The sequence below is a fragment of the Peromyscus californicus genome, unplaced genomic scaffold (genome assembly GCF_007827085.1).
Source record: "Peromyscus californicus insignis strain IS unplaced genomic scaffold, ASM782708v3 Scaffold_4__1_contigs__length_199733344, whole genome shotgun sequence".
NCBI lineage: Eukaryota > Metazoa > Chordata > Mammalia > Rodentia > Cricetidae > Peromyscus > Peromyscus californicus.
This window is the reverse complement of record NW_026294562.1, coordinates 72,924,787-72,937,771: the sequence shown is the minus strand read 5'-3', so window position 1 is coordinate 72,937,771 and position 12,985 is coordinate 72,924,787. Positions and strand designations below refer to the sequence as shown.

Sequence of the window (12,985 nt, the reverse complement as noted above, 5' to 3'; positions counted from 1 at the left end):
TTTGTACCTCATATACACATCATACACACACAATAATAATATATAAATACTTAAGAAAGCAAAGTGTAACTGTGGTACTGGGTTATTTTAAGTCTATGTATAACCAATTTCTAATTTTAAAAACAATGGGACATTATTTTCCTTAAAAGTTATTTGAGAAGCTTCTAAACTTATTTCACTGGAACAGGTGTAAGTTCTAAATTGGAAACAAAATACCTGTCTACAACAAGAGAATTTCTTTAAAGTTGCTAGAAGTTAGACAGTCAACTCTTGCCCACATAGTACCATAACACAGTAAAAACAAACAAAGGGTTTGCTGCACAGGCTAGAGAATGAAACACTCATAAAACCCAAGATGAGGAAGAGGTGGGGAGCAGAGGCTGACAAGAGTACTGGGGTGGGTATTTCAGTCAGCAACGGAGGGTGGAGAACATGAGATTTCTGTGACGAGGGACCACTGATGCACCTTGAAACCACTTTTACAGAGCATAATGACATCAGCTGAGGCACCTTCTGGAGGCACTTGAACCACAGAACATCTGGGTGAGAAAAAGACTTGGTGATTAAAAAACAGGCCGGCTAGCAATATTACTCACATCAGGTACTGTGTTTTTTTCTGAGTCAGAGTTTGGGTCATATAAAAGTAAAACTGGCCCCAGAGAGGAGGAGAGTTTCTCACAGTTTGCCATTTAAGCCTCCAATGACCATGTCTCACAGCAGGCTCAATATATTCCAGCATGTAACTGCATTTTAATTTCCTAAAACCACAGGACATAAATGTGATTTCAAATAGTGCCTGGACTGTGATATTCAATATTGATAAAACTATACAATATTCTCTTCAAAGTTCCAAAGACACAACACATGGAAAGTGCTCTTCATTTGTTTGAAAGCACTATTCTCAAAGAAGTTTATTCAGACTGGAATGAATTCTAAACAATGGATAGTTAACAGCTAGAGTGTCTGCCCTGAGGAACTGAACCCAGTAGAACACAGGAAATAACATGTATGTGTCCATCACTCATCAGTGTAAGTGTCTTTTTGAGAACAGTAAGTAATGCAAGACTAAACTGTTTTTGCCATAAAATGCTTATTAGCAGTTGTTTGGGAAAGGCATTTTAAAATCTATAAACTCAATGAGTATTTACTTGCATGCCCATCTCATTCTCATGCATGGAAATGACTCAGTCACCTTTTCAACTTCACAAAACATGGAGAACCTATAGTCTCTTGCATTTCCAAGTAACCTTTAAACTAGATTTAAGAAAGAGAGGAAGTAAAGTTGTGTCTTAAGTTTGAGAGCCAGAAACAAATTTAAGAACACAGTACTATTCTTATTTAGTGAATATGAAATAATTCAACAAGATGGTCAGCAGCTTTCATCATAAGCTACTGACCTGGAGGAAGGCAAAGAGGAAAGTGTTTTTTAAGGCATGGACAGTGGGTAATTATGGGCTTTCCTCTTGAACACGATTGCCTTTGGCTATGGACCTCACACCAAAGCTGACTGACAAATTCAATGTTTGTTTTAAAGCAACATTATCTGTTTGATCAGTAAAGTATAACTTAGAATGAAATAATCCCATTCTGATTAACAATTGAAGGTGTGGGATTTAAATTCTGGCTAGAAAACCTGGGGTGAAGCTAGAGTGCCTGGCAAATGAGACAGCTGGGCCCCTGGGGTCACTCTTCAGATTCTAAGGTACTACCATGGATAAGCTGTTTCACTCATGATTTCATATCAGCTTTTCAAGGTAACAAAATATATTACATATACCAATTTCATAAAAAAACCCAACCTGCTGGTGAGGAAAAACTGGTCATCTCAGAAGTGAGAAATGAGTGCACTTCTTTCTTCGCCCCCTCATTCACATTTGACTTTCATTTACTCATTCCCCTCTGCAGGGCTTTGCATTTCCTTCCTTCCTTCTGGATTCTAATGAAGTCTGCTCAAGCATCATCTCAGTGGCAGACTCTGGGAAGACTCAAAGCAAGTAAGCACAATTTGGAACACCAAAGGACTTCAGTCTGGGGAAGCTGCACACAGTGGCATAATATAAGCCATCTCAAGAGCATCCAACTTGTGCCAACTTAAAAAAGCCATGGTTCGACGCCCTGTAGACATGAGGTGTTTTACACTTTGAGTGGTACTCAGATTCCAGGGAGGTAAACAGGACACACAATTTTTTTTTCTTTTTCCTCAGAGAGAATGGGCAGAACAAATGGAAATAAATGCTGACAAAAGCCTCTGGCATAAATCTGATGCAACATCCTAATTTGGCTAACAAAACCAAAACAACAGGGGCAATTCTTAATACTGGGTCTGATTTTCCTCTCGTTATAACTCAATAAGGTAGGTCTTACCATATTCTTATTAACATATATTAACTGTATACAATAGTTTCATTATGGCATTTTTGTACATACATACAATACTTTGATCAAGCATGGAGGTCCTATTATTATCTTTTGTTTTGTTTCAGACAAGGTCTCATGTTGCTCAGGCTCATCCCAAATACACAAGACAGCTGAGGCTGACCCTGAATGAGTGACTCTCCTGCCTTTAACTGACAATTGCTAGGGTTCTGGGCATATGCCACCACACCTGACACCTTTTTTTTTTTTTTTTTGGTTTTTCGAGACAGGGTTTCTCTGTGTAGCTTTGGAGCCTTTCCTGGAACCTACTCTGTAGACCTGGCTGGCCTCGAACTCACAGAGATCTGCCTGGCTCTGCCTCCAGAGTGCTTGGATTAAAGGCATGCGCCACCACCGCCCAGCTTTATTTTTATCCTAATAATAAGTAAGGAATCTGAAAGCAGGGAAGCTTCTTGGTTGCCTAAAAGCACATAGTATACCTATTGGTCATGAAATCAGGGTCTTAACTTGGGGCTATTCTTTTAGTGTCTATATATACTAATACAGAGACTAATAGTAACAAAATGTGTGGAGGCTATTCTAGGCAGGGAGTGGAAGACAGTGTAGAAAAGGAGACATACCAGATATAAGAAGAAAGTGTCAGCACAAAAACTTCATACAATTATCCCCACAACACTGTTCTACAACCTCACTTAGTTCAATTGCTCAACATTTCTGTCTTTACATTGGTCAAATAAGCAAACTAGTAGATAATTTTTATATTGCGATAACTGTTAAAGAATAAAAGATAAAAGACAACAGCCCTCAAAGCATGTGAAAACTAATCCAACAGGAAAAACACAGGCAACAAGCAGCAAGAGCACATGTCTTTTCTTTACTGTATGTCTTGTCTTCCCTACATCTCTCTGTCTCTCTCTCTCTCTTACACACACACACACACACACACACACACACACACACACACACACACACACACACACGTACGTGATATTTGCACACAGTGTACACTATATTAAAAACTACGAAGAGCCACAAAAAGAATAAAGATGTCCAGCTGGGCTCTGCTCTAGACATACCTGCTTGTGGGTCCTGGTTGAAACGGCAGTACTTGGAGTTGTCAAGAGAAGGGAGGCACTGCTCAATGGGCACCCAGACATACGTCTCAGGACACAGCAAATCAGAAGGTCTATACTGACCCTAAAAAGAGGTGAAGACAAAAGGCACAGATATTACAAACACTAACTCCTGAGTTCTGAGGCTCCATGGGGCAAGAAAAGGTATGGTGACAGGAAAGCTTTGCCATGTTTAGAGAACACATATGTAATGCAAGGCTCTCTAACAGTGACACATCAACATTTAGCAGGCTATACTGATTTAGAAGTGAAGTTTTTCCTCTTTTGGAAGAAATGGAAGTTCTTTGAAAAGCTAGTGAGGAACAGAGCGAAGCTTCTTTGCATATATTAGAGAACCATACAAAGCCAGATAAGCAAACTTGTTTTCAAAAGTGGAACTTTACTGTCCTCAGTCACTAATTTTTTAGTTTATAGACTCAAGGCTGATAATATTCAGTCCATGCAAATGTCTTAAAAAGTCCTAGTAATATACATCTACTAACAAACTAGTGAATATACAATAAAAAGCTTAAAAAAAAGAAATTCTAACAAAACTTCTGTAATAATATAACTTAAAAAATTCTATTTCAGAAAAATATGTAGATCAGTTACATACTTCAAGTGTGCAACACTATACAATATTTGCTGAAGTAAATAAATCATTCATTTATGGATAATACATAATTAAGAAAGAATGATACAAACTGTAAAAAGCATTAGTGAATTTTTTCAGAAAACCAAAGCTTTTATGTTCTCTGAACTTGTTCAAAATTCCAAATGTCTGAATATTTAAATTCAAATTTGATATACAAGTTAAAATCTAGTGTTTTAATTTTTTTACTATCCAGTGTAAGAAATTACTTTAATATAAGGAACAATCCAACCTAATTTCTCTTGTATTTACTCAATGGCCTCAACATGATTTTTTGAGTACTCTTCACTTCCCTACTGACTAAAAGTGTCCCTTGCTAAATTCCTATATATACTGAGTTCTCAGCTTGTCATGTGCCAGGGCCACATAGTTTTCAATACTAAAATTTCATGTTATGTTTTACTCTTTGGTAAATCTAATCTCTCATCACTCTATTTGCAGAATCTTCTCCATTTTGCTTTATTATCCTAGAATGCTCAATCTGGCGCAAAAATACAACCAACATGATTTTAAAAACGAATAAAAATTGAAGAGCATATTTTCATGTAGTGCAAGAACATTTGAGAACCCCCAAGAATATCTAGTGAGAAAAGTGTGTTAAAATAACAATGAAAATCCCAACTGTCCAAACAACCCTATTCTCTAACTTGAGGTGGAGTCAAGGCAAACATTGGGAGTGAGGGTAATCAGACCTCACGTGGCTCGGAGTCCTGAAGGCTGAAATAATGGACTTTCCCTTTAAGCACAGTCCTTACGTACACACAGATTCATGAACAAACACCCGGAACGAGGGTCTGAATCTAACAAGCCTGACTAAGACTCAGTGAGGCAGCAGGTACCGCCACAAGAAGGTGACAAATTCATGCTTTTAGATAACTGGCAATGAGCCCACTGGAGTGACCAAGTTGCACCCACTTTGGGTCCACAGAAACTATGTGTGACAGGCACAAGTCCTCAAAGCACCTGGGTTCTCACAACGTTCTTTGAAGGTCACAGTCACTCATATCAGAGTTCTACATTTACTTTTAATGCTTAAACAATCAGAAATACATTTTAAATTCTTCATATCATTTGAAATCAAATTTGCCAATTAAACACTATTCTCCAAAGTATAAGCTTTTTTCAATACTTCAAATATTCTCTCAAGCCATCAAAGAATGCAGTTTTATGGAATAAACTACTGTGAAATATTGTGCTTTCTAAACTAAGCTGGTTAAGTTATGTGACTGAAGTGTTTAGAGCTCAATTCAGAGTCACCATCACACAAACGAAAACCACAGGGATGTGAAAGCTACCCTGCCTGTGCCCTATTGTAAGAAAAACGAGAGATATTTGTATTAAGAATGTAATTACTTAAGGATTTGGACATACTTTCCCGGGGTCAAAAGAAAAAATATTTAATCAACCTCTAAGTATACTCATTCAGATTGAACAATGGAGTAAAAGCAGATTAATTCTTTCCTAGGGTGCTGACTTTTGGGTAAATGAGAAATGTGAGTTACCACAGCTTTCTGAAGTAGTCAGAATTTTGAAAATGTAACATCTTTGACAGCTTATTCCACAGCTTTTTGAGGAGTTCTTTCAAAATGACAAAGAGTTCAGAAGAGAAGTGACCAGAGTTCGGGTTGCTACAGAAGAGTTCCTATTTTACTCCAAATAGAGCTGTAATACTCAGTAATTGTCTTTTTAGTGAGAACTGCTTAAGGCTACTTGGAAAACGAGAGAGATTACAACATGGCTATATAATATTTCAGTCAATTTTACTAGGTTGTCATAGAGTAAGAGTTTAGAAAATGTTAGTTAAAACACTGTGCAAGGACAAATCCTCCGAACCCTAGCTGAATACATTTTCTGCTCCACATCTATTAAAAAAGACTGTCTTCTGGAAGGGGGACTGTTTGCTTTGGTTTTGGTCAATGCAATGAACAAAGGCATTCTTCTCACTTGCGTGCTTTAGACCATAATTTGAAGATCATTACCATATTGGTCTGATTTTCCACCCTATCAAAGAGCCACCAAATAAATTATGTAAAAAATATTAGTCTAGCAAAATAACCAGAATTCAGCCTAAAAACTATATTCACTTTTTGATAACCAGGGGTTAAAATATCTCATCATTGTGGCTGGAGTGTTGGCTCGGTGGTTAAGAGCACTTGCTGCTCTTCTAGAGGACCTGAGATCAATGTCCAGCACCCGTGTGGTGGCTCACAATTATCTGCAACTCTAGTTCTGGGGGTCCAACACCCTCTCTGGCCTCCACAGGCAGAGACATATACATAGGCAAAATACCGATAAACATAGAATAATTAAAAAAAACTATCTCACTTTCACATCCTACTCAACATGTATGCAGAGTATGTAAAGTATGGCAGTAATCTGTCAGTAACAATAAACTTTAAAATAAACTGATATCTTACTACTTCCAGTGAAACACAGCAAACAGCACTTAGGCAGTTTCCTCCAGTTAAGACATATCTAGTTAGAAATCTGAATTTCTAAAGGCAAAAAAAGTGTCTGATGACATGAAGCAGCAGCAAGAAATGATTCTAGCAAGCTCTAAGCATCAATTTTGTCATATTCGTACTGAAGGGATTCATAAACGATCAAAATCTCCCCCATTATCAAAGAGTCCACTGTTTCTTTACTTTTTCAAAGCTGTACAGCCATCATCCCTGTACATTTCTATCAAATCCTAAATAAACCTTAGATTCATGAGCCCCCAATGCCTTACCCTCCCACAGTGTATAGGCAATCCATTTAAAAATGGAAGGCCTGGGGCCTGAAGAGATGGCTTAGCGGTTAAGAGCACTGACTGCTCTTCCAGAGATCCTGAGTTCAATTCCTAGCATCCACATGGTGGTTCACAACCATCTGTAATGATATATGGTCCCCTCTTCTGGCCTGAAGAACACTGTATACATAATAAATAAGTTTAAAAAAATCTAGAACACTTAAAAAAATAATGGAAGGCCTGAAAGTGGGTAACAGAGCTCACCACCAAGCCTGGTGGCCTGAGTGCATCCTAGAATCCACATGGTGGAAGGAGACAACCAACATTCACAAATTGTTCTCTGACTTCTACACACATACTACGGCATGCATGAATCCCACCCCGCCCCCAACCCCTGTCCAAAATGTTAAAAAAAAAATGTAGCTAAAAATAAATAGTAGCTGGGCAGTGGTGGCACACGCCTTTAATCCCAGCACTCGGGAGGCAGAAGCAGGCGGATCTCTGTGAGTTTGAGGCCAGCCTAGTCTACAAAGCGAGTTCCAGGAAAGGCGGAAAGCTACACAGAGAAACCCTGTCTCGAAAAACCAAAAAACCCAAAAATAAATAGTGTATTATTTTCTCATACTGCCAGGCATATTTTATTTCCATGTATGCTTGATCTGCAGCAGAGCCTGTGGCACAGTCTACAAGGCCCTAGATGATCCTGGTTTTCTGCAACTGCATCATGTCAGTTAGGCTACACACTGGTTTCTTTGTAGCCCCTGGAACATGAAGACCTGTGTACACCTCAGGGCTTCTCAATGTGTCTCTCTGGACTGAGTCATTCTTAGCCTGTTTTTTGTTATTGATGTTGTTGTTGTTGTTGTTGTTGTCTGTGTGTATATAGTAGAAGGGACTAAACCCAAGACCTTTACGCATGTTATATAAACCCTGTACTAAGGAACTACATTAAATTCCTGGCCTTCTTTTTTCTTTATTTTTAAATTATTATGCAACAGGGTCTCACTAAATTGTACTGGGAAGCCTTGAACTTGGAACCCTCCTGTTTCATGCTCTTGAGTAGCTGGAATTACAGTCCTTCACCATCAAGCTCAATCTTATCTACTTTAAGTTTTTCTCAATGTCACACTCTCAATGAAGCCCATCAATCCTTCTTACTATTTTGCACCTGTAGGCCGTATCAACACTCTTGTTTGTTTTTGTCAATCTGTACCTATCTAGAACTTTTTGTTATAATTCAGGGTCAGAGATTTTATTTTCAGCCTGAGCTTATCATTGATGTTTAGTAAACAATGAATCCAACACCACATTCCACCTTTCTTTTTTATAAACACAGTGGGTGTCCTGCTTTATGTACTAATATGACATGCAGGAGTCAATCAGTATTTGTTGAATTCATACTATGGATGCAGCTCTACCATCCCTGTATTGTATAAAACTAGCTTCTTTCCCTTTAGAACGCCCAAATGCTGAAAGGCTAAAGTTCACTATCATGACAGGGTCTATAAACGTCACTGAAATTAAAGAGGTTTCATATTCAACGAAGTTAGAAACTACCCGCTCCTGTCAATTTCACTTTTCCTCTCAAAGCATTTATTTTTTAAAAACCTTGCATTTTCTTTTCAAAGAAGAGCATGGCTTTTCCTATTAAGCTTCACTTAAATGAAGACAACAGAGGGAGGGGGTAACATGCAACTTGAGGAAGAGCCTCTTCATTTTTGTTGGTAAAGATGGTAATGTTTTCTCCCTGTGTTGGCTAAGAGCACAATCCTCAGGCTGAAGAGACAGCTTAATGGTTAAAAGCACTTGCTGAAATTTCAGAGGACCTGGGTTCAATTCTCAGCACCCACATGGAAGTTCACAACTGTCTATAACTCCATTTCCAGAGGATCCAACACCCTCTTCTGACCTCCACAGGCCCCAGGCATACACATGGTGCAAGACATACAGTAGGCAAACACCTATACACATAAAATAATAAAATTTAAAGAGCATAATCCTCATATTATCTGAATCAAATCTTGTGACAATTTTAAAAGTAGCGAAAATGGCATTCTTTCTTTTTGGTGGTGGAGGCAAAATACTAGGGACTAAACCCAGGACCGATGCATTGCTAAGACAAGCACTCTACCCCTGAGCTACATTTCCAGATCTCAGACATTACTATTGTAGAAATAAAACAGCAAGATCATGTGCTGTGGGATGTTCTGTATGTTAAATGTGTTGCTCTGATTGGTTAATAAATAAAACACTGATTGGCCAGTAGCCAGGCAGGAAGTATAGGCGGGACAAAGAGAGAAGAGAATTCTGGGAAATAGAAGGCTGAGTCAGAGATGCTGCCAGATGCTGCCATGACAAGCGAGATGTAAGGTACTGGTAAGCCACGAGCCACGTGGCAACTTATAGGCTAATAGATATGAGTTGATTTAAGATATAAGAATAGTTAGCAAGAAGCCTGAGCCATTAGGCCATACAGTCTGTAAATAATATAAGCGTCTGTGTGCTTATTTTATAAGTCTGCTGCCGGGGCTTGGCGGGACCTAGAGAGAAAACTCTCTAGCTACAATCATGCAATGTCAGTGACAAGCTACGTTTCCTTTGTCATTCCATAGCTTAATCTAAAATTATTCACAATTTTCCCACATAATTTACAAAATACCCTCTAGGTCTAAAACTCAAAGCCAGTTCAATACATGCACTTGGCATTCAACAAAAGAAGATAAGCTGAGTCTTCCCATATGTTCCCCACCTATGAGGAAAAGAGGAGGCAGCTGTGTCCAGTGACTTGCTGGACAGTGGCCCAACAGTTGTACTGAAAAGAATGAGGACTGTACACAAGCTGCTGGTGAAACTCAAAGGCTAAAGGCCCAGCTTTCTCTGGAGCAGCAGCAAAGGTCCCTAAGCATTATGTCTTAAAGGCTAAGTAGCATCCTGGGGAGGGGAGTCAGTGACAAGTCCTCACCAACAGCAAATACAGATCGAAGACCTGCATCACTGTCTCTCTCTGGCATTCCAAATCTATGTACATCAAAATTCCATCAAATAGGAGATGAAAAGTGAAACAACTGTTTCATCTTTACAGCTAGTTATGTGGTCCTGTGTCTTCATGGTCCAAGCAAGCTTCAAAACCAAATTTATCATTAGCTTTCCATTTAAAATGTTAATGTTGAATTAGTTATTAAGAATAACTCCATCTTCTCTCTGAAAAATATAAAAATTTCCATACAGTCAAATTCTTTGCCACTAACTTTCCTCTTAACACAGACTGACACATTTGAAGCAAGCTTCAAGCTCATGAATGGATCCATATATAATCTGGTATTATCTGGGGAAATATCATGAAATTTGGGGCTTTAAAATGGCATTATGCTTTCTTTCATCTTGTTTCATCTCCTGTCTTCCCAGATTCCCATCAAAGCACTGCTTACAACTGAATACACAATTGATCAAAAAAAAAAAAAAAAATCAAAGAAGGTTGTAGTCTTTACATTATAATGGAAAATGCCCTAAACAATCCAAAACAAAGCAATAAAATGAGTGAACACTCTTCTTTAAACAATCTACAATGTTAAAAGAACTATTCTTTGATTGTAAACTAAATCCAGAAATACAGCATTTTAATTTCTAAAGGCTTTAACATCTTTTCAAATTTTTCTTTTTGGCCTTTGGAAGATGAAGTATGTGAACCCTTATATATTTGGGGGCCACGAGCGCTTGCAAAACTGAGATGTAAAAATCCTCTTTGATTGTTGCATTTTTCTTTATGAAAGTTCAAACATTTAAATGAGAAGTTATTTCTTTAATTAAAGTTAAAGGATTTGAGACTTTGTTATTTTTCTCAGAAAAAAAAATCAGAAAAGTAAAGAAATGCTTTCATATGATATTCACCCAAGTTACATTCTTGGCTTTTAATTGGAAACATCTGGGGATGGGCTTGGCAGATTGTAATAAAATTGAAGTTACCAATTCACACCCTGCCATTTTGAGGGTATTTTGTTTTTACAGTTTTCAAATCAAAACCAAACGGACTTTCCTTTGAACTCTGGTCCCAAACCAAAGACCTTTATGAGATTTTACTCTCAAGAATACTTGGTCAATATTTTGTGAAATGGGAAGGATTTCATGAGCATTTGAGAACAGGCTAAACTGGCAGAGTCTGTTTTGAAAGTTCAAGTTAAATTGAAATTTAAGTATATAAAAAAGATGAACTCACTGAACATGCACAAACCACTCACTCCCCTGCCCCTGCTGAATACCAGTGGCAATGTACACAAAAGAGGTCTCAGACATTTTAGTCTTTTATCAGGTAAAATGTATCACTATCCCATTTTCCATAATACACCTATTGACTTTACTAAAACCAATTGCTCTAACACTACCTAAGCAAAAATATTTCAAAACGACCCACTAGAGTGGGCTGCCCTGCACAGCCTGCCCCTCAGGTCAGAATTCAGGCTTATTAAACCCAGTCCCTTCCCTGAAAGACAACACCAGTGGAATCCCGTCCTCAGAGCATTGCAGCAGACCCTTGCTCCTGACTTTGTTACATAAACAGAGATTGACTTTATCAGTCCCCAAGAGAGTGCTTTAGACGTAACTCGAGCTGCTCTGTTCTCAAGAACTGTGGTTGTGCCACACTCAGATGGTGAGTGTGCTGGGGCCAGTACAGACAAAAGGCCTAAACATCTGAATCCATTTGTGCACCCCAATTCTGAACACCAACAGATGGACTCCATGTGCTGCTAGACTAAGCTTTGAAATTTTAAAAATACATATTTTTTTTCCCCTGACAAACAGAAAGTAATGGTATTTTGTGGTTCTTTAATTAAAATCCAAGGGTTCTCAAAGGCTCCAGGACTAACTTTAAAGCTGCTTTAAGACTGGGCTATTTATTTTGCTATTGGCAAATAATAGAGAATAAAGATTCTAATTCAGTTTTAATCACAATCTTTGCTTTTACTTTGGAAACCCTGAGTTTAATCCTTTTTCTTCTGGAAAATACAAAGGAAGCTTGTGAAGAAAAGATTCAGAGAGTCAACTTACAGTGCAAATTTAATTTTAACTGAAGGGTCACAAGTTGAAAAGGATAAGGAAAAAAATGAATGAATCAGGACAAAGAAAATAATATTCAGAGAAAAAAGTAAAATTCAAAGCTTTATTTTCTGTTAAAGATACACGAGAGGGGCCAGGGTGGGGAACTGATTCACCATGCTGGGGAACAGAGTTCATTCAGGTGTTTATCTGCTTTTTCAGGCCTAAGAAATAGCACCCAATGGCCCTTGGTCTCCACTACCTCAAAGAAGCCACCGTCATGTGGCCAGCAGTGAGGAGACTTTCAAGTTCTCAAGTCCATTCTCCTACTGCAACCAACAGGGCCAGGCCGTGTGGATCCTTGCCTGCAGCCCTTTACTGGCTCCCCAGTATCCACAGCAAAGTGGGACAATTTCTTTTTAAAGTAAAGTGCTTGAAGGTGTTTATGTGAGAACTGTGATATTACTTAAAGCTGGTAAGAATTATACAAGATGAAAACCCACCACAAACTGAAGAGCCTCAATTTTATTTATCACAACACAATCTGCCTAGATGTCTATAAAGTAATTCGTATTGTTCACATGTTCCCTAAGGAAGTCACACATAATCCCTAAGGAACATCCACAGGGTACATACGAATCCAGACCTCCAGTCAGAGCTCCTCACATAAATCAGGGATGCATCTGAGCACATGGCATTAAATAAGGTTTCCAACTAGCCTCTCACCTGGGACACACCAGCCCAAGGGCACTCATAGTTGGGTACTGGCTAGCTGCTATCTGGTGCCCTCCCATTTAGTATGAAAGCCTATTCGCTTCTGAAACCAAATCCAACTACCATGTACTTTTTCTTTACTAAGACCTTTTTGGATTCTCCCACTTCACTACTGTCACTAAAATCCCTTCCATGGAGACATAAACAATGTCTAGCCCTCCTCCTAAGCTACCAGCAACAAACCAAGGTTCAATTCTCTAGGGAACTGTGTGATGATGTATTGCTGTGATTGGTTTAATAAAGAGCTAAATGGCCAATACCTAGGCAGGAGAGAACAGGCAGGATTTCTGGAAAGAGAGAGGAACTGGA

At 38.6% G+C, this 12,985-nt stretch overlaps 1 protein-coding gene across 8 annotated transcripts in view; it reads right to left on the bottom strand.

Annotated features, from left to right (window-relative positions):
• Ate1 (arginyltransferase 1) overlaps positions 1-12,985 on the bottom strand; it is a 132,772-nt gene that overhangs the window by 22,221 nt on the left and 97,566 nt on the right. For all 8 annotated transcript variants that reach the window (XM_052713366.1, XM_052713361.1, XM_052713362.1 and 5 more), the window contains one exon: positions 3,453-3,573. In XM_052713366.1, coding sequence (XP_052569326.1) covers positions 3,453-3,573 — 121 coding nt within the window. The remainder of the gene's footprint in view (positions 1-3,452; positions 3,574-12,985) is intronic.